General features: G+C 32.0%; 1 protein-coding gene across 1 annotated transcript in view; it reads left to right on the top strand.

Moving 5' to 3' along the window:
• The window catches only part of LOC120352067 (UDP-glucose 6-dehydrogenase-like), a 118,579-nt gene that overhangs the window by 55,203 nt on the left and 39,847 nt on the right, over nucleotides 1-23,529 (top strand). Inside the window, 1 exon segment of the mRNA XM_039431574.1 lies at nucleotides 19,018-19,176. Within this exon segment, the coding sequence (XP_039287508.1) occupies nucleotides 19,018-19,176 (159 nt within the window).

The raw sequence follows: 23,529 nt of genomic DNA, 5'->3' as shown, positions 1-23,529 counted from the left end.
ATCTCAAGAACTTATGTCGTTGTGCAAAATATCAATGTGAGGACAATGTAGTTGGTGATGATGCTTGAAGCTGAAAATTAGGTCTTTTTCATAATACAAGGAGAATTGTTGTCAGGTGTACCTAGAATATGAGATAGATTGCTATACCTGAACATCGATGTATCGATACCCATCCCTACTTACAACCCTACCCTTGTAACCTACCCTTGTTAACCCTACCCTACCCATTTGTAACGTTACAAATGTTAATAAATAAAGAAGTGGCATGGGTGGGGACAGCGCCGTCCGGCGTTTTCGCCGGATCGTGTGTCCCTGCACATATAGTACAATGCCCTGCTACTGCTTTCCGGCGGCAAAACCGGACGGCGAAGTAGAGAATATCCGGCGATATCGCCGGATCAATTTCTCGCCGGACCGGGGTTTTCGCCGTCGCCGGCGTCGCCGGAGTCGTGTGTTCTGCCCCATGCCTTCCTGTGTACTTCTTGCAACCGGACGGCGAAGCTTCGTCCGGCGAAAACGTCGGACGGCGATTTCGCCGGATCGTGTGTCCCTGCACTTATTCATGTGAATATTCTACTCTTCGAGGTCTTCTGTCCAAGTCGCACGCTGAGAATGTCTGCTGTAGCCAACTTCATTTCTGAGAAGCATTGAGCTGTACCGGTATCCACTGTTCCAGATACTGGGAAATACCATTCAGGTCAAGTTTTTAATTCTTTTTATTCACATACGGTATTTAAGTCTTTAATAAGGATTCATTCATTCACTTTTTTAATCACTTGTTCAACCTTTACTATTTATGTTAGGTTATGTCCTCCAGTTTGAGATCTTAATCATAACTTGTCAAGTACAGTCTACATACAAGTATTTTTGACTATTGATATTGAATGATTTTTTCTATTTCCAGCTTTGTCAACTTTTTCTATTGCCGGCTTTGTCAACTCAATATCATTTATTATCTTGTCTAGTCCATGATAAATGACTAAACATGAACAAATGTATTCTTTAACTCTTGATTGACCTATGTCAAGTTGTTAGGTTGCTTAATATTTTTGTAACCTTATTTCATTTTATTGTTTTTATTATCTTTAAGTATTCAACTTGAGTTATTTCTTAGTAATCAATTCTTAGTTATTTTTCTATATTTTTGGATCTGCACTTGAAGTTTAGGTGTAATTTCAGTTTTGAAATTTCATATCTTTATACAATTTGTTTACATTTTCATGCTAGCTATTAACCTAGCCTTTTCTATTTTTCACCTTCCTTCAGAATCACATTTCTGTAATTACCATTTTAAATATCTGTGTTCCAATAATGAAACTTCAAATTTGTACATTTCATAATTATTATTAATTCACTCCAGATTGTTTTAGGTTCACAGACAAACATTTGTTTAATCCTGGTTATTATTATGATTTACTATTTTCAATATTTTTCTTTTAAATTGATTGATTTTTCTTAGCTTCAACCTTTAAATTTTCAGTAATTTAAAAATTCCTGTAATAATTTTTTATTGAGCTCTTCTGAGTGTCATTTTCAAATAATTTGCTATTTTTCTATTATTTCAATTTGTTAAACTTCATTGTTTTCTTGGTCTGACATCAGATATAATATAATTGTCAACTTTTTAGAAATTGTGGATTTATGTTTCAATTTAATAGCACTCTTAAGCATTTTACACTTAACTTTGTTCTCTAGGAAATTCTTATAAAATTTCTATTATTTGTTGTTGGTTATTGTTTTAATTGCAATATCATTCATATATATTTTTTGATTATCTATTGTAATCAATTCCAACTGACTTATATTTTTTACCTTTTTCAATAATTTTCTTTTGAGCATTAAAATTGCTTATTCAACTACTTTGGTGTTGACAACCTTTTTTCCTTTTATCTACAATCCCTTGAGCTACCAAAGGTGCCATCTATCCTTTTGCATGGACAAGCTATTGGCCAAGGCAAGTGCATGCACAAGGGTGCACCGGTATTTATTATATTGATTTTTCCTGTCCATCTATTCTAATAATTAGCCTTTCAATCATTTTCTCTATCTTCATTCATTTATACAGTCCACTAGTTTTGGGCAGAAAATTCAATATCATGAGTTAATTGCAAACTACAATTTGCAATCGCATTACAAGTTGTTTTAGTCTAGCTGTCTAGTTGTGTTGAGCTTCTAAGCAAGCAGACTAGGAAGATTTCACATGCAATTTTTACGTCAAATGAGCAAAACTACTATAATTGAGGTAAAATAGTTCAGGAAATTCCTCTATCACTCTAAAGGACAGTGCATCTGCTACTTGCAGTAGATTACTGTATATTGAAAATTCGGTAATTGATTAAGGAAACCGTCATTAGAATATTTTTCTCAACTTTATTGCATCTATGTATCTTTATAATACAAATAGGAAAACCAAATTTTAACTTCATAAATCGTATTCCAATTAGGCTTTCTATTATACCGGTTGTAATAGAATTGGACTCAACACGAGCTTTATTCGACATTAAATATGTGTCTTAGTAACAGAGATAACAGATTATAAATATTACAGCTGTTTTATCATCACAATCTTCCCCCCTTAATATCAATCGGCACTCGTGGGGTATGGGGCGAGCTGGCGAAGTGAGACTGTCGATTCTCTGCCGTCGTTGTGGCGAACAAACGCATATTCAGGGTTACTCTCGATTAATTCAACTTTTTCAACTTGCGATTCTTGTTTTGAGTTTTTTGTCATCTTCTTCAACCATACACTTCCCGTTGAATGAAGAATGCAGAAATATATTTGAATCATTAAAGAAAGAAATAGGATCTGCCGTCGTTGTGGCGAACAAACGTTGAATGAAGAATGCAGAAATATATTTGAATCATTAAAGAAAGAAATAGGATCTGCAGTTCTAGTGCACATTGATGAAAAAGTCCCGTTCACTTTGGAAACTGATGCCTCAGATTACGCTATTGGAGCAGTATTAACACAGAATGAGAGACCAGTGGCGTTTTTCTCAAGAACTCTTTCCACATCATTCTGAAACTAGGCACTCTGCAGTGGAAAAAGAAGCTTATGCCATTGTGGAATCAATCAGGAAATGGCGACATTACTTACTTGGACGAGAATTTACACTTATCACAGACCAGAAATCAGTTTCATTCATGTTTAGTAATAAACAAACCAGCAAGATTAAGAATGACAAAATCCAACGATGGCGCCTTGAATTGTCAGAATATAAGTTCAATATAATTTATAGAGTTGGAAAAGAGAATATACCAGCAGATACACTATCAAGAGTCTGTGCCACTGTTGGATGCCATACAGATATAAAGAAACTGATAAAAATTCATGAGGACCTGTGTCATCCAGGAGTTACTCGACTCCATCATTGGACCAAAACAAAGAACTTACCATATTCAATAGATGATGTAAAAGAAGTATGTTCTGAAATGAAACCACGCTATGCCAAAGGAACTGGCCGCCTTATCAAAGCAACTCGACCATTTGAACGTCTTAATATGGATTTCAAAGGCCCACTACAATCAAGTTCAAGGAACAAGTATATTTTAGTTCTTATAGACGAATATTCCAGATTCCCATTTGCCTTCCCCTGTCCTGACATGACTACTAATACAGTAATAAAACACCTTACATCACTATTCTCTCTTTTTGGTGTACCGTCTTACATACATTCCGATAGAGGAACATCGTTTATGTCATCAGCTTTGAAAAATTTCCTACTATCAAAAGGAATTCAGCAGCAGAACATCGCCCTATAATCCAGCCGGTAATGGGCAAGTCGAACGGTACAATGGAGTTATATGGAAAAGTGTGATGCTAGCCCTAAAATCGAGAGGTTTGAACAACAGTCACTGGGAACAAGTTCTCCCCGATGCCCTTAACTCTATTCGTTCCCTATTATGCACAAGCACCAACTGCACACCACATGAGCGGATGTTTTTACATGCAAGAAACTCAAGTAATGGAAAACCATTACCAACCTGGCTATTGACACCTGGACCAAGAATCGACAGTCTCACTTCGCCAGCTCGCCCCATACCCCACGAGTGCCGATTGATATTAAGGGGGGAAGATTGTGATGATAAAACAGCTGTAATATTTTATAATCTGTTATCTCTGTTACTAAGACACATATTTAATGTCGAATAAATTGTAATAGAATTGGACTCAACACGAGCTTTATTCGACATTAAATATGTGTCTTAGTAACAGAGATAACAGATTATAAATATTACAGCTGTTTTATCATCACACCGGTATTTATTACTGTAACTTAAGTTTAAAACAAATCATCCTTCATATTCATCAATTTTTTTCTTGTATCATTGAAAAATAAAAGTGATTAGAAAAATTAAAATTTATCAACTTATATCTGAAGAAACTTATTTTTACTTTCCTTGTCCTATTATAATAGGTGAGGAAAGTATTGCTTTCCGAAAAAATTAAGGTACCCTAATTTCTAAATTTCTATACGTTTCAAAATCCCCTGAGTCCAAAAAAGTGGTTTTTGGGTATTGGTCTGTATGTGTTTGTGTGTGTGTGTGTATGAGTGTATGTGCGTCTGTGTACACGATATCTCATCTCCCAATTAATGGAATGACTTGAAATTTGAAACTCAAGATCCTTACAATATAAGGATCCGACACAAACAATTTCTATCAAATGCAATTCAAAATGGCGGCTAAAATGGCGAAAATGTTGTCAAAAACAGGGGTTTTCGCGATTTCCTCGAAAATGGCTCCAACGATTTTGATTAAATTTATACCTATAATAGTCATTGATAAGCTATATAAACTGTCACAAGTCCCATATCTGTAAAAATTTCAGGAGCTCCGCCCCATCTATGCAACTTTTGATTTTCGATTCCCAATTATCAGGCTTCGGATACAATTTAAACAAAAAATTTCAAGTGGTAAAGATTGAGCATGGAAATCTCTACAATAAATGTGCAGTAACATTTTCACCTAAAATTGAAAATAAGCTCGAAATTTGAGAAAATGTGATTATTCAATTGCAAACTGTTGGCAATTGTTGATTCTATTAAATCATCCACTATGAAGAGATAGCGGAGCTCGTGTGTCTCCAGCGTTATTGTCCTGTTACCAGCTGGCTCAGATCTTTGAACACTAGCGTCAGGTGATCAATTTCCATAACGGCAAGGAAAGTTGTGTGAGTGCGCCACACCAGATTTTTAAGTTTTAATATCTGTCAAAATGTTTAATGCTATTATATTATTCATTTGATATTTGTCTGGTCGACAATGTTTCTTTATTACTGCAGACAATCTCTTATAGAATTGTTATCGATATCGATAGAATTCTGATAGATCTCCATTGAAAATGGAATTTCTACCTAATATACTGCATATATTTGTTAAGAGATTCATCATAGCTATAATTGTTTTAGCTTTCTAATATAATTCGCATAGAAATAGAAATTTAAATTGAAAATGAAATTATTTCAGAACTCTGATAGACCTCCAATGAAAATGAAATTTCTACCAAATACAGGTATACTGCATATATTTGTTTAGAGATTCATCATAGCTATAATTGTTATAACTTTCTAATATAATTCGCATAGAAATAGAAAGACTCCTTCTGCATGATTTCATAATTACATATAAATATTTTTTGTGAAAGATAACCATGTCCATATTTATACAATTACAAAATATTATTTACTTGTATGTGTATGATTGTTCTATTACAAATATAATTACAGTACGTAACAATTTAGGTTCATGATTCATACTAATTTAAGTGAATCACACTAATAATCTATTCTATATCAAGTTGAAATACTAGTTGTCGCCTCAAAGAGATCGATTTCCCACAATTATAAAAAGCTAAAATCAAAATTTACTGATTCAATCGCATTCCTGATATGTCCTCAATTGAGTTTATTTACAAGTTTCTGGTTATGTAGGTAAAGATACAACATTTCCGAATAAATGGAGGATCTTAATCCATTCTATTCGAGCATTTCTACTGGTAGAAATAACGAACTATTCTCTGTTCAACAATCAATAAGTTTTTCCTGTTTTCAAAATGATGATTGCTTATTATTTCCGAAGAAATATCTTTTAATGGATATCTGTGCTTGCTTCTAAAGGCCTGCAAAGGTTCTTGACCTTGAAGGTCATCAAGCAGTTTCTTTGAAAGGATTCTCCTGTGATTCAGTCGAGTTTATTCAGAATTTTGTAAACCTGCTCGCTTGCATTTCCTCTCAGTGGCTTCATCTTCTAATTCTCACGTCTTTCATCTCATTTTCTCTCTTGTATCCTCTCTTTCCCACCAGTTTCTCAACCTTCTTGCCCTTTTCTGTCTTTGTTACTCTGTCACTCATTACAACTTCTCTTCAGAACATAGATTTGAAGAGAGGAGATCTGTAAACAGATCTGCACTAAGATCTTCCCATAGTGAAATCATTTCATATAAACTTTCAGCATCAGTTCATTGGTTTATTGATAAGCATTAATTAAGATATTTATAAGGCAGGCACGGCCCTAGGGACTTTGCCGCCCTGGGCGAAATCGGCAAATGCCGCCCCCCTCCCCCACCAACCAGGTATCCCGTCTAATAATTGTTTACTTAAAAATTTGCCCGAAGGTTATCAGCTGTTCAAGTTGAAAATGACATTTTAACAAATATTTGACAAATATAAATATTGAGGAATAAGTGCATGCAACGAATGCTCAAATAAAGGTATGGAGAGAACATTTTGAAACACAATTTTCAACTCTATAGCTCTTTCAAGGATAGTAAGAGGATTAACATATCAAAAGTCCTCACCCCTACCTCATGTGCTAAAGGAGTGGAGGTGGTTTTGAAGTACCAAATAGAACATATATATCTCAAAAAGTATCAGATTTATCAAAATCCTTTACCAAACAAAACTTTCACTCTCAACACTAAAACTGCTGCAACAGTCATAGGAAATGCGTAAAATAGTGAAAATATACATAAAATTGAAGATATTTGATGCTCCGTCAGCTTATAATCAGCACGGATTTTTTTTCATCAATCGTTCAAAAATTATAAGGCCGAAAAGATGAAAAAATTGGAGGCAGAAGTGTTTTTTCAAAAAATGTCTCACCTTCAAGAGCGGATATCTCAGAAACTATAAGAGATATGAAGAAAATGTAGAGAACAAAACTTGTTGGTAATTTTGTGAGCTTCAATTTAATTTTGTACAGTGTACAAATGTTCATAAGATGCATAGTTTCCGAGATATATGAGAAAAATGAAAAAATGGTACTTTCAAACCACCTCCACTCCTTTAGCACATGAGGTAGGGGTGAGGACTTTTGATATGTTAATCCTCTTACTATCCTTAAAAGAGCTGTGGAGTTGAAAATTGTGTTCCAAACTTTTCACTCTATAATATTCAATTGACGACTAGAACAGTAACACAAAATATGATTAAACTATTTTTATGTTCGGAACAGATACGGTACACAATAAGAGAACATAATCAAGATGGTAGTTCTAAATCAAGAGACTGCAACAGGGTATTGGCCCTATTTAACTTGCTAAGTAATCAAAACTACAATTGCTACAACACGAGTTTGTTCAACACACTTGTTTAATTAAGTAGAACTCGTCTGACCTTTGCATAGAAAAATTCCTTTTCCAGTTCTTCAAGATCTAGGGACTGATCTATTTTATGTTCGCTAGACCACTTAGACGTTCCTGGGACATTGTTGATCTTAGATATATGTCTTCATTAGCTTGAGTTTGGAAAAGCTACTCATAAAATTTTACTATTCACATTGAGTTTATTATTTATTTGCATTTAAAAATTTTCCGTTCCTTAAAATTTGCCGCCCCAAAAAATCTGCCGCCCTGTGCGGCCGCCCGGTCCGCCCACCCCTGGGGCCGGGCCTGTTATAAGGGATACTGACAGTTCAAAATAAATCTCACTATGGGGAAAAGTTTGTGCATTACTATTCTGAACTTCAGAATGATTTCATGTAACCCTTCTTGAAATGTGTGAGAAATTTGAATTTTAGAAGAGAATGATGTAGTTCTAGTTATCATAATTAATGAATAGATACAATCTAACTCTATCTGGAATAATTTATAGTAGATGAGAACCAGGTACATGTCATTTTTTGCTATTATAAATTAAATAGAATGTTTCATAATATTATATGTTATAATTTTCTTACAAGAAACATTGTTTGCTGACGATTCCCATACCTATTCATTTTATAATAGTTTCCAACAACCAACTAAACTGTTACAAAATTCGTATGTTGATGTCATTGAAGATTATTTTATATTTATTGTCATAAATAATAATAAAATAAGCCTTAATTTGACTTTTGAAGAAGTTAAAGAAGTTAGTTCCAACAACCAACTAAACTGTTACAAAATTTGTACGTGGATGTCATTGAAGATTATTTTATATTTATTGTCATAAATAATAATAAAATAAGCCTTAATTTGACTTTTGAAGAAGTTACAATATAATATATATTTTGAAGTTGAATTTCATTTTACTTCTAAGGAAACTCTGTGTACAGTTAGATTATTTCTGATTTTTAATTTTACAAAAACTAAAATTATTGAAGGAAATTTATGGAAAATTCAAGAAAACAGCAAAAATAAGTGAATTGGGTCTTCCAACAATAAACTATGAAGTAATGTTATCCATTTTATCTGTGACTAACAACAGGCCTGAAAAATTAAAAGTGTACAGCCTTGTAGAGTATTACAGAAGTCCAGTTCATTAATAAATCCGGGTCAAAGAATGGTTCAATTTTCATTTTTTGTTCCAATTGTTTAGCTATTGCTCATTGATACTATATAAGTTTAAAATAGAAATTCTCGCAGAAAATACCATATAATATAGATTTCTTTCTTATATAAAATTTATTTATTATTAGATTATGATTGAATCCACTTCAAGGAAATTGCTAACAATGTGAGGAATATCAGGTTTGATGTGACGTGTTCCAGCCTCTATGTACTTTGTTCTTCATTACCTTGAGTCTTATTCTTGGTGACGCAATTCAAGTAAGTGTCATCATCAGGGAAATACTTCCATTATAAGGAAGTGTTGAATGAGTCGTTGAATTCTCATCTGAGAAATAATATTTATTTACACACTTTTTTCTATGTGTTTCACAATACATGCAGACAAATAATATTTGACTGCATGTCGTGTGAAATACGGTACATAGAAAAAAGTGTGTTAATACATCGCAACTCGGAATGAATCAAGAAACCATCACCAATCTTTATTTCTTATGAACAAGAAAAAACTTTCGATTATATTGCTTGAAAATTGCAGGGAAATTTTTGGGAAATACTATTTCCCAAAATTAAAAAAAAAGTACAATTTAGCAAAAGAAGCTGTAACGTAGATTAGTATTATGAGCATCGTCAGTTATGAATTTTTGTTGAATAGCCTAATGTAGGTACGGTACGGTATTAATTTATCAAATTCGGGGGGGGGGGAGAGGAATAATTTCAAAGATTTAATCCTGATAATGATCATGATCATGATTTTTTATCTGTGCTTAAGTTAAACGAATGAAAATATTAAAAATGAGAGATGAATATGGACCTACACAGTTTTAGGTTGGGTCTGAACCATGAAACTGCATAGGATCCAATGTCAATAAATTAATTTCAACTGCAAATGGGATAAACTTGTGTCATTTTTTAGAGCACTTCACAAAACTTAGTGCCAGTTGCACAAAAGCCGATTAAATTTTAACCGTGATTAATTCCAGGAGTACCAATCAGAGAAGCCGTCATAAAAAAACCCTTTTCTGATTGGTATTGGTTCTCGTGAAATTAATCGAAAGTTAAAATTTAACCGGCTTTTGTGCAACCGGGCCCAAGGGATTTAAGATAGGATTATTCCCATTTTCAAGTTTTTTTTATTGATAATATTTCATTTGAATTGAAATAAATAATAATTAAATTACAATGTTAGATTTTTAAAAATTGTGGCTCCGAGTCGTCGAGGAATGTAGATTATGGAATTATCTCTAAAACTTAGCCTTCTTGTCGCGACATAAAATGCGATAAGTTGGAAAACAGCAAGCATTGAAATTATAACAAACTACCGATTTTGCAGTTACTATTTGGTCCAAAGGCTGTAGAAGCCACGCGACGATTGGTCAAATTGATTCCATTCGCCCAATAGGAGACCTGTTTCTAAATACAGTAGTGGGGATTCCCCAGTCGAGAGACCAGATTACGTTCCGGAGGACACTTTGCTAGGAGCACTACGAGAGTAAAGATGTAGTCACTATGTTTCCCCCTTTTTGGGCAGGTTTATAAGTTTATTTCAGTAGTTAATGTAGGAGCTAGTTTTATTTTTTATTAATGTTTAAATTTACTAGTAGTGCCATGTCCTGAAAGGTTTAATTGTGTTCTTCATCATGTACGAATAATTGTTTCTTCAAATAACCGCTAAGGTACGTAAAATAAGGTTAAAATATAATTTAGGTAAATTAATTAAGTGAAACTTCAATCAAAAGATTTTATCAACAAAGCCTGTTATTTTTCAAGTTAATAATATTGATTGAGAATAATCCTTTTGATTTTATTAGTGATGGAAGATACTTATAATTTTTTTCTACAGAAGTATAGAAAGTTTTCAGTTACGTTACATGTGAGTTATTGTTCCTGGAGATATATTATCGTAGAGTATTGCTGAAAGTCAGGAAGATAGCCTTTAAATTGGAATGAAACTTTTAAGAATTGTTCATATTGAGTTTATGACATTTTTTAATTTATATTTTTCAGACTCTGTTTTCTTATGTCATTAAGGCTTTTGAATGATTTAGTAAATTTTTTATGATAGAAATCTTAATAGATGAAGAAGAAAGTTTTTCTTCTCCAGGAAATTAATATTAATGAATGTTCAAATTTTAATAGAATTTAAATTATTTTCTATGTGTCTACTAATTTTATTTAATTAAAGGTGAATCTTATAAGGCAAACATTATCTTTCCTTAAAGTGAAATTTTCAATATTTTTTTTCTTTTATTGTGTTATAAAGTGTCTTGTTTTATTAGGTGATAAATTCATAATTTCAGTTGATACTAGTTTTTGGACTTGTATTTGTAGGTAAATCAAATCATAAACTCTGGAATGTTCATTTTTAATTAAGGTTCTGAGCAGTTTTGGGCGAATGCCCGTTATTTACACTTGGATTGCGTCCTATAGTTCATAAATAATAAATAAAATAAATGTTGGCTGGCGCACAAGTTTCCAACAATACTAGCCGAGCTACTATATGAAAAATTATATTTGATTTCGCAAACCAAACGAAAAATATCATATAAGTTAGCATCATTTCAATTTGAATTATTTGTGAAGAAAGATCCATTAATTCTGATAAAAAGAATCAGTAGTTTAAAGATAAAAATCTATATAAAATGAGGATTCAAAGAATGAGAGAATTTAATTAATTGTAATCAATAGATAACTCCTGTTTTAGCTTGTGATGAATTGTAGGAAGATTTAGAAATTAATGCTGTAATACATTTATTTACAGCGGTTCATGTGTGTCCCCAAACCAACTTCTTGTACTACCACCCCTTTGGTTCCGCAACTTTATGTAAAACCGCTTCAAGACACCCGTTCAGACGACAGGTCTAGGGACGTAAGAGGACGTCGCCGTCAAGCCAAATTCAACCGGTAAAAGCTCACCGCCAAAAACAAGGTACTGTAACCCCGACGATAAAGCAACGTACAAACCAACGAAAGTGCAGTGTAGTGAAACAAAGGTTCATTCGAGAATGTCAATAAAAAGTGGGGATTCAAAATTATTATGAAATGGGTTATATGGGTTACTATCGACGAAATTTGGGTTCAACGGGTTTTTTTCTTTCTTGAGTAATTTCATGTTGAAATTGATTGGTTATTTTATGACTGATCTTGTTTGGTTTTGTGACGTATTGCTATCTAAACGGGGATAGTAATGCGCCCCCGAATCAGATGAAGAATGTCAACAAAGTAACATGATATTGTTGTTTCTGTTGTTCGATTTTAGCTGCCAATGTTTATTGAAGCTGTTTGTATTTTTCTATTATTTCAAATTGTAGTGTTATTCTATAGTATAAACCTATTAAATCAGGTATAATAGGTTTATACTATAGAATAACACTACAATTTGAAATAATAGAAAAATACAAACAGCTTCAATAAACATTGGCAGCTAAAATCGAACAACAGAAACAACAATATCATGTTACTTTGTTGACATTCTTCATCTGATTCGGGGGCGCATTACTATCCCCGTTTAGATAGCAATACGTCACAAAACCAAACAAGATCAGTCATAAAATAACCAATCAATTTCAACATGAAATTACTCAAGAAAGAAAAAAACCCGTTGAACCCAAATTTCGTCGATAGTAACCCATATAACCCATTTCATAATAATTTTGAATCCCCACTTTTTATTGACATTCTCGAATGAACCTTTGTTTCACTACACTGCACTTTCGTTGGTTTGTACGTTGCTTTATCGTCGGGGTTACAGTACCTTGTTTTTGGCGGTGAGCTTTTACCGGTTGAATTTGGCTTGACGGCGACGTCCTCTTACGTCCCTAGACCTGTCGTCTGAACGGGTGTCTTGAAGCGGTTTTACATAAAGTTGCGGAACCAAAGGGGTGGTAGTACAAGAAGTTGGTTTGGGGACACACATGAACCGCTGTAAATAAATGTATTACAGCATTAATTTCTAAATCTTCCTACAATTCATCACAAGCTAAAACAGGAGTTATCTATTGATTACAATTAATTAAATTCTCTCATTCTTTGAATCCTCATTTTATATAGATTTTTATCTTTAAACTACTGATTCTTTTTATCAGAATTAATGGATCTTTCTTCACAAATAATTCAAATTGAAATGATGCTAACTTATATGATATTTTTCGTTTGGTTTGCGAAATCAAATATAATTTTTCATATAGTAGCTCGGCTAGTATTGTTGGAAACTTGTGCGCCAGCCAACATTTATTTTATTTATTATTTATGAACTATAGGACGCAATCCAAGTGTAAATAACGGGCATTCGCCCAAAACTGCTCAGAACCTTAATTAAAAATGAACATTCCAGAGTTTATGATTTGATTTACCTACAAATACAAGTCCAAAAACTAGTATCAACTGAAATTATGAATTTATCACCTAATAAAACAAGACACTTTATAACACAATAAAAGAAAAAAAATATTGAAAATTTCACTTTAAGGAAAGATAATGTTTGCCTTATAAGATTCACCTTTAATTAAATAAAATTAGTAGACACATAGAAAATAATTTAAATTCTATTAAAATTTGAACATTCATTAATATTAATTTCCTGGAGAAGAAAAACTTTCTTCTTCATCTATTAAGATTTCTATCATAAAAAATTTACTAAATCATTCAAAAGCCTTAATGACATAAGAAAACAGAGTCTGAAAAATATAAATTAAAAAATGTCATAAACTCAATATGAACAATTCTTAAAAGTTTCATTCCAATTTAAAGGCTATCTTCCTGACTTTCAGCAATACTCTACGATAATATATCTCCAGGAACAATAACTCACATGTAACGTAACTGAAAACTTTCTATACTTCTGTAGAAAAAAATTATAAGTATCTTCCATCACTAATAAAATCAAAAGGATTATTCTCAATCAATATTATTAACTTGAAAAATAACAGGCTTTGTTGATAAAATCTTTTGATTGAAGTTTCACTTAATTAATTTACCTAAATTATATTTTAACCTTATTTTACGTACCTTAGCGGTTATTTGAAGAAACAATTATTCGTACATGATGAAGAAACACAATTAAACCTTTCAGGACATGGCACTACTAGTAAATTTAAACATTAATAAAAAATAAAACTAGCTCCTACATTAACTACTGAAATAAACTTATAAACCTGCCCAAAAAGGGGGAAACATAGTGACTACATCTTTACTCTCGTAGTGCTCCTAGCAAAGTGTCCTCCGGAACGTAATCTGGTCTCTCGACTGGGGAATCCCCACTACTGTATTTAGAAACAGGTCTCCTATTGGGCGAATGGAATCAATTTGACCAATCGTCGCGTGGCTTCTACAGCCTTTGGACCAAATAGTAACTGCAAAATCGGTAGTTTGTTATAATTTCAATGCTTGCTGTTTTCCAACTTATCGCATTTTATGTCGCGACAAGAAGGCTAAGTTTTAGAGATAATTCCATAATCTACATTCCTCGACGACTCGGAGCCACAATTTTTAAATATCTATCATGGGAAACTCGAAGTCATGGCCGTTCATAATAGAGAGAGAAAATAATTTATTTCGCTAACTCACTTACAATAATGGCTCTAGTCTATTGCGTATTAAATTTACTATTATAACTTGGGAAAAGGCCTGAATTAAAGACAGTGCCCGGCACAAATTTATTATTATTTTTCTTGATAAAATAGAATATAGCATCATAATCATAGGTGAGGTCGTCAACTAGGCCTACTGCATTTTAAAATTTATAATCAATTACAGGCTTTAAGGTAATATTTGAAGTGGAAATATATAAATTAGTCTGAACGTACAGTAAGTTATTATTGTTCTCTAATAAAATGTGCAATTTATTAAAACAATGTACCAATTATTGCAGATACATATTTCCAAATGTAAATAATGTTGTTTTTGTAAACCACACTCAGATAGGTCCAACATCTCTGTAGATGCATCTATCCATTTTTAAATGTACATTATATTCCAACATACTTGACAACTCGTTTGATAATGGAATTGAGTACCGTAGGTACCTAAATATATGAGTGATGGGACTACATTCAATAACTCTGTTGAGAGAAACTAATTGAACAAAGGTGCTAATTGCAATGCAATAATTAGAATACTCAGTTGGCAACATTACTGTTTATTCTTTTCTGATTGAACGTGCAGATTAGAATAGCAATAATAGAGTATTCAACTTAACATTTAAAAAAAAACATAGTTACAAAAAATTTCTCAATATCTACGACATTAAAAGTCCACTGAAGAGTGTGGATAATAACTATTATATTATTATAGAATAATCTATTATTGGTACATTTGCCAAATTTATGAAAAAACCATTCTCTTATTTTTTTATAAAAGTTTCTCTTCAGATTATTCTATAATTAACTTATTCATAAAAAGAATTTAATACCTAGGCCTATTGTATAATACATACTTATATCGATATATTTAACAGACCAAGAATGACTAAACACTGTGCATGAATCGATAAAGATTATTGTTCTAAGGAACATCTATCACAGTTTGAAAATCTATCAATCTTACTGTTCTTTAAGTGTAGCGCATAGAACAATTACTATGCTGTTGTTAAAACTAAAAAGCTGTATTGTTAGTGTTCGAATCGGTTCTCACAATCACAGTACTATGAGTTATGACTATTTCAATGGTTTTCCTTGTAGATAACGGGAAAGCAAGTTAATGTTTCTAAGAAGATTGCTAAAATGATGTAACCAATTTTTCTTGAGTGTTTAACATGACTAGGCCTACTAAGAACATCTTTTTGGCTATGATTAGATAACTACACTATACCTTCTTATAACCAATAACACTAACTTTTCAAGTTTTTTTTAAAAAACTAATTTTTCATACTAGACTACAAAAATGTAATAATATATCAGTACAAAAATGAATCGGTTCTTGATTCAACTATGGACTCTATGCTCTTCATTACTACAGTATATTATAGTACTTATATAGCCTACGGTACCATGGTATTACAACATTTTACAACATAATAGGTGTATGGTGATACAGTAAATGGTCTTTCTTAGTACCTCAGTAGTAAAAATAATATTATTTTCACAATGAATATTGAAGTAACTAGTTTACTCAACTAATATAGATCTCAAATGCAAAATTCTATAATATTGAGAATTATAAATACCAAGAATTTACTATTCAGTTCTTTAGAAATCTTCAAAAATAGTATATTAAATATTTTGGAACTCAAGAATTATTTCCGGTAGCTAGTAGTACTCTTTAAATTAAACATTAGTTTTCATTATAAAAACAATTTCTAAGTAGAACAGGAAGTTGGAATGATAAGATTGATGTTACGCTTTTTCAGCTCTAAATAATTATTTTTATTTTTATCTTACCATTCCAATTTGTTCTAACTATTTATAAAGTTTTATTCCACCCAAAAATTGTGTTGAATTTTCTTTCAATCGAGGGAACACCGGAAAAATTGTATTATCTTCACAAATTGTATATAAGGTACCATAGCCTATTGACTAATTCCAAGCAAATAAAAATTAGTTGAAACAAGTTATTATAAAGACTTATATTGACTAATTCCAAGCAAATAAAAATTAGTTGAAACAAGAAGTTATTATAAAGCTAATCATCAAAAATATTATGATTTCATTCATTTGCTTACTCATACCTGTCCCTATAAATTCCATATCAAATTATTTACTTCAATGGGGTCAATTCTTTAAATTTAATGCCAAAATCCTTGTGAACGAATCTACTGCTTTCATTTTCAAGTCACAGTCCCAAGAAATTTTTATTCTGAAGAGGATTCAACAAACACTGAATTTGGTCAAGTAAAGAAACTTGGAAAATTAAAAGTATCCTTGTATCATGGATACAAAACTGATTGTAACCAATAAGTTTAAGATCCGACCTAGATTTGAGATCTCATTGTACAGTTCAATTGACGCCACTTAATGATTGAAGCTGTGAAAAATATGAGGCCATTCTATTATTAGCGCTTAAACTGACCGTGGTATCAGGAAATTCAATTATCCCCAATGTTTACTAAAAACTACATTTTTAATATTAAAAAAAAGAAGATATTTCATATGAATGAGTCTATGTAGAACGATAAAATGAATTTAAAAAGATTGTAGAGTGTAAATGAATAATATACAATCAACCAGACACAATAAAGCTCTAAAATCTTAACAAGATGCAGACATTTATGTGATAGGTGAGAACACTTTTGGTGAATTCCAGATTTGCTGCTTACAGGTAGAGGCGCACACAGATCGTCATCGGACAGACGGCACGGATCAGACGATTAGATTTGATGCATTATTTTTAATTGGAGTGCGCATACCTATACGATGTGGATAAGAATGTAGATAGGATATAGTTAGTTATTTGTGCAACTAGTGCGCAAAGTGACAGTTTGCTGCACCGAAAGAAACGTTTACCGGAATGGTTTCTTGAGTGCAGCAGAGGAACTTTGCGCACGTATTTCACATTAAGTTTTTCCTACAGTTACCATTGAATATGAACAGTGGGTAATTATGGGTAAAATTGCCTGAAATCCATCAAATGTTTTTCTGTGTAATTTTATTATTGATAAAAACCTTAATTTATTGTCAAATTGAATAAAAATGTTGTCCTTGGTTATAATATATAATGTAATAATTAGCGCGTTGTGCTTCGTTGCACCTCTGCTCACTATAGCAGAGGTCACCAACCAGTCACTGTTACCAACTTCATTTTGATTTTGCTGCACTGTTGCTCCATATAACCTACTAAGTATTTTGCGTTGCCATGTTGCAAATCTGGAGTGCAGAAAAATTTTTCCCGCACTAGAGCGGAAAAGTGATTCTTTGCGTTCTGTAATTAGTGCAGCAATGGCCACTTTTCAACGTAACTGTAGGAAAAGAATATACCTATACGATGCGGATAGGTATGCCGTATGCGCACTCCAATTGAAAACAATGCATAAAATCTAATCGTCCGATGCGTGCCGTCCGTCCGATGACGAACTTTGTGCGCCTACCTTAAGTCTCCAAATGAAAGTGGATAAAACAACTTGCAGTTGTTATAGTCATTTGTATTGTATAACTAGTCATTTATTTATCATTTAAAAATAACGAAAAAATAATGTTAGTTCTTACATCATAATCAATTTCTAGTAATACTAGAGGCTGATGAAGCTGTAACTTATAAAATTTTATCATTTATCACTTAAATAAATAAAAGGCTAGCCTAATACATATTTCAGTCACAATTTAATTTATAAAAAATTCTACAATATCAATTCTATTACGATACTATCTATACAGAAAATTCAGTGTATAGCTTCTAATAGCTGATTGTATTCTATTACATTGTTTGCATTCTCTAATAATATTGGAGCACCGAGCTTCGCTCGTTATTTATTTATTGACTTTTGATAAACCGAACATAATTCTTTAAAATGATTGGGGAAGTACTAACAGGCACAGCCCAAAACTGTTTCTTTCCCGAATTTTGATTTATACACTATAAATAGTCCAGAAAGTAGGTTATGTTCCATAGACTTGAATTCAAGTTCAATTATCTGTTCAAACATTTGAAAACAAAAACATTTATAATTTAGATTATATTTATACAAACCAAATTGAATAACAAAATAACACTCACTAATCACTTGAAATTGTCAAATAATGATCAACTTTGAAAATTATGATATACTCTAGTTTAGGAGGATTATCATGTCATGTCAAGAAATCAGATTATGTTGTTCAAATCGATTAAATTTTCTATCTAGATAAAATTTTTCGCTGATTGATTATGATTACACAGCTGGAAATAATTCTGTCTTTCTCCCACACAGGCACACGCATTTTCTGTTATCGAGAGACGACGAAATTATCATTTGCTTTCCAAGGATGAATAAATTTATCCTTTTAATGTCGTTCAGCGAGTTTTCCAAAGAATGAGACCTAGTGCAATCGAATCTTTATATCATAAACCTACTATGTTCCAAATTTCGTAAAAATCGTTATAGCCGTTTTCGAGATCCGTAAAACATAAATAACCAGATATAAAAATAGCCAGATATATACAGAAATTGCTCGCTTAATATAATAGGATATATATGTTGTGTAATGTTGTGGTACTTTTCCATAATGAAAATAATTTGAGTTTTTTATTAAATCTAATCAATTTAGATATTTAACCGCTATGTTCTTACAATCTTTTGACAGTAAAATTTTATCTATTTTGATAATATTGTTCAAATTTCAGATGCCGATCGATAAAATCTGCTGCATAGGGGCCGGATACGTGGGAGGTCCGACCTGCAGTGTTATAGCCCTGAAATGTCCCAACATCCAAGTAACTGTAGTCGACAAGTGCAAGGAACGCATTGAGCAGTGGAATTCGAACAAGCTGCCAATTTACGAGGTACTCTACAGCATAAAAATCAGTCAACCAGCAATGTTCATTATAACATTATACAGTGAGGTCCACGTTATAATGGCAGTATTTCTGTATTTGATTAACATTTATGTTCCTATCGTTGTCTATCATTCGACAAAACAGATTGCACTATCTTTTCTAGCTCCGCAACGTTGCCATATCGTTTTTCTTTAACAAAGAAAAAATATAATTAATCACTAACATATTCAATCTCACTTTTTGTGTAGTTGAGAAGTTGATATTGTGGTAATTATTCATATTGAATGAAAAAGACTAAGAAATTGTCAAAAAACCACTGATTTATTGATAATTAGAAAGACCGGTTTCGACTCTGTTTATCAGAGATTGACAATGGTGTAATAACCGAAACCGGTCTTTCTAATTATCAATAAATCAGTGGTTTTTTGACAATTTCTTAGTCTTTTTTATTTGCCATAAATTTATTATTTTATTAAATTTATTAATAAAATCACTTTTTGTGTAGTTGAGAAGTTGATATTGTGGTAATTATTCATATTGAATGAAAAAGACTAAGAAATTGTCAAAAAACCACTGATTTATTGATAATTAGATCTTTTCATTCAATATTCAATCTCAATAACATGATTATTATCATAGTAAAAGTTTATGAATTTTAGAATTTTATGAAAATGCATTATAAAATAATTGATAAAATATACTTTCTTAATAAAATATAATTGATTATGTTTAACAAGAATGAACATTTGATATTGTATTGAATATACAGGTATCAGCTATCTTCTAGGCTGTGGCAAGGTAAAGAATTGGCAACGCTGTTTTCCTATCTTTCTTCACTGCCATTGTAACGTGGACCTCACTATATTATCATAAACTGTAGTAAGATATACTCCAAACTATCAGGCTTCCTTATGGTTTCTAAACTTTTGAATGATTAAAAATTTTCAAGTTTTGGATTACAGTTTGGTTGAAATATTTTCATTATTTTTGGGTCTCAATCTAATTAAATTCTAAATTTTGTATATTCCTGGACTCGTAATTTAATTTAAAGTGAAGCAAAATAACCGACGTTTTAGACATACTTCAATCAAAATTCGGAAAGGGAATAGTTTTGGGCTAGGCCTGTTGGTCCTTTTCTAATCATGTATTTGATTTGTGTATTATCTGTTTGTTTGCTTTTAAAGCTCCCCAGAGACTCTTATCAGAGTATTGGAATTGTCAAAAAGTGTGAAATTTATTAAATTCAAATAAATAAATAAAATCAATGCTTCCCATTCCACCAATGCTGACAGTCTAACGTGAATCTTAGTATACGATTACTTGTATAGAGCTGTGCTTAACCCAAGGTAACTAGATAAAACCTAAATTCAAATTCAAATTTATTCCACAAAAACGTACACATTACAAAATCAAAATACAAGCTCTCAAAAGCAAAATAGCATAGTTATTAATATACATATTACACTGTATTATTTATTTTACATAGTGGATTTCTACTGGCAAAATTATAACTTGTCCGCCAGTAGGAGTAGCAAAAATTACATTATAACAAAAGTAAAAGAAAAGACATTACAGAACTCAAGAATTTAGATCATAATTCAAAAAATAAGATGTCGAACTATTAGGGGAAAATATCTAGCCTATATTACGTTGATATTAAAGTAATAAGATTGAATTATCCAGTTTTTAACGGTTGGTGGGATATATTTAATCACTTTTTGATTGGTGAGATCATTTGGGATATTATTTATAATTTTTGGAGCAATATAAATGAGCTGTTTTCGAATTAGTGTAAAGTCTGAAACGTAACATTCGAATTACTTGAATCCATTGTTACTAGTAGTTCTGTGAACAGTAGACCTCACGCAGTATTCTCATCCACAAGTACCTGATTGAAACTATAGACCTTGTAGAAATAAAGCAATAGACTGGCTTCTCCACACATCTGTGTAATCACTTGTCAGTTGATGAATAATTATATAGTCTGATTTTTACTCTAATATTGGCGTATGAAGGAGGCTCCTATTTCCTTTTATATTATCCTTGGAATGCAAAATTTCCAAAAACCTTGTATATACGTCGACGCGCAATTAAAGAAGGAACATACCTGTCAAATTATATAGTCTGATTTTTACTCTAATATTGGCGTATGAAGGAGGCTCCTATTTCCTTTTATATTATCCTTGGAATGCAAAATTTCCAAAAACCTTGTATATACGTCGACGCGCAATTTAAAAAGGAACATACCATTCAAATTTCATGAAAATCTATTACCGCGTTTCGCCGTAAATGCGCAACATATAAAAATTTAAACATTAAGAGAAATGCCAAACCTTCGACTTGAATCTTAGACCTCACTTCGCTCGGTCAACTAGAAAAAACCCATGAATAAAGATCATGTTTTACAATAAAAAATGGAAAAAAGAGCAGCCTATATTTTAGTAAACCAATGTTCTTTCCTATTGTCTGATAATATTCCCTCTCTCAGTCTCCTCCTGTATGTACAAAGCATAAAAATAGGCTACTGTTGTTGGAGTGAAAATTTGTTGCTAAATTAAATCATATTTCTTTTTTTTTTAGTATCTGATGATACCAATGAATACTATCCTCAATTGTCTTTACTAGTTAAGTAGTTCTGTGAACAGTAGACCTCACGCAGTATACTAATCCACAAGTACCTGATTGAAACTATAGACCTTATGGAAATACAGCAATAGACTGGCTTCTCCACACATCTGTGTAATCACTTGTCAGTTGATGAATATAGTCTGATTTTTACTCTAATATTGGCGTATGAAGGAGGCTCCTATTTCCTTTTATATTATCCTTGGAATGCAAAATTTCCAAAAACCTTGTATATACGTCGACGCGCAATTTAAAAAAGTACATACCATTCAAATTTCATGAAAATCTATTACCGCGTTTCGCCATAAATGCGCAACATATAAACATTTAAACATTAAGAGAAATGCCAAACCGTCGACTTGAATCTTAGACCTCACTTCGCTCGGTCATTAACACAAAACCTAGTATACGATTAATGTATATCCACTGCAAGCTGTCAGTATTGATTGAATGGGAAACATTGGTGTTACATTTGTAAGGTAAACTGACAGTTTGAAGTGAATTCCACTAAAATAGTTGAAATAGCCTAGAGCTTCCGAAGAGGGATACATGTGCATTTTATTGTATTCAAAGTATAGTGTAAACGCTGTAATTGCTCCTCCTCATGTATGTGAGGATAATTATTGAGCGTAAATACTTCTTCATTACTTTTACGTTCAATAAATTATTTTTTTCTTCATTATTTTTACGGTTTGGCATTTTTGTGGATTTAAAATTGTGTGCGAATTGAGTTATTATTTACGTTACGTAAGTTACATAACCTTTAGACTGTGTATTCCAAATTAAGGTTTGAAGCAGTTTTGGGCAAATGCCTGTTGTTTTTACCTGAATTGTATTTGCATATGAATAAATGAAATAAATAAATAAATGAAATAAAAGTTGTAAAATAAAGCTGTGATAAGTTCTGAATAGCGTGTTTGTCTTTTCGGTCTCAAAATTTTATAGTTTTTTCAAAGTTTGGAATTTTCTAATTAATTGTGATTGATTTAATTCAATTTTGAAGTATTCTCAATTTAAAAATAATTTTTGTGTGTTTTGAATTGTAAATTGAGTGTGTAATTATAGGAGAATGAGTGACACATAACCTAGCTGCATTTGGACTGTTGTATAAATTAGAATTGGAACAGTTTTGGGCGTAAGCCTGTGGTACTCTTCTGAAAGTTGTGTAATTCTGAATGATTGAATAAATTGAATAACCTTTTTTATTTTTTTCTCTGTTCGTCATTTATGTTTCTTTTATCCTAGCAGAGAATAGCTGTACATCTTTAGATTGGTTACTCCAGTTAATTGTTCTTTGACAAAAATAAATTATTTATTTTATTTATTTATGTCTAATTCTAGTTGTCCAAGGCTAGGCGCACACCAGTTAGTCAAGACAAGACAAGACACGTTTAGTCACCATACTTCACATAGCTGCTTATGACTTTATTCACACTGATTAGTCATTGCAATTGAACATATCTTCATAAGCAACTATGTGACTAAACGTGTCTTGTCTTGTCTAAATGGTGTGTGCCTAGCCTTAGTCTAATGTCTAGTTGAGTCTGAAGTAATTCAACATCTGTGAGCCCTATTTAGCATTAATAAGTTACTCCCGCTTTAGAAAAACATTATTTTTTGTTGTCATTTTTCTTGCATAAAAATGGGTCTGTATATCAACTTGTATTGAGTATTCAAGGTTAAAAATCTGGTGTGGCGCACTCACACAACTTTCCTTGCCGTTATGAGAATTGA

The sequence above is a fragment of the Nilaparvata lugens genome, chromosome 6, assembly GCF_014356525.2.
Source record: "Nilaparvata lugens isolate BPH chromosome 6, ASM1435652v1, whole genome shotgun sequence".
NCBI classification, from domain to species: Eukaryota; Metazoa; Arthropoda; class Insecta; order Hemiptera; family Delphacidae; genus Nilaparvata; species Nilaparvata lugens.
This window is presented reverse-complemented; position numbering and strand designations above follow the sequence as displayed.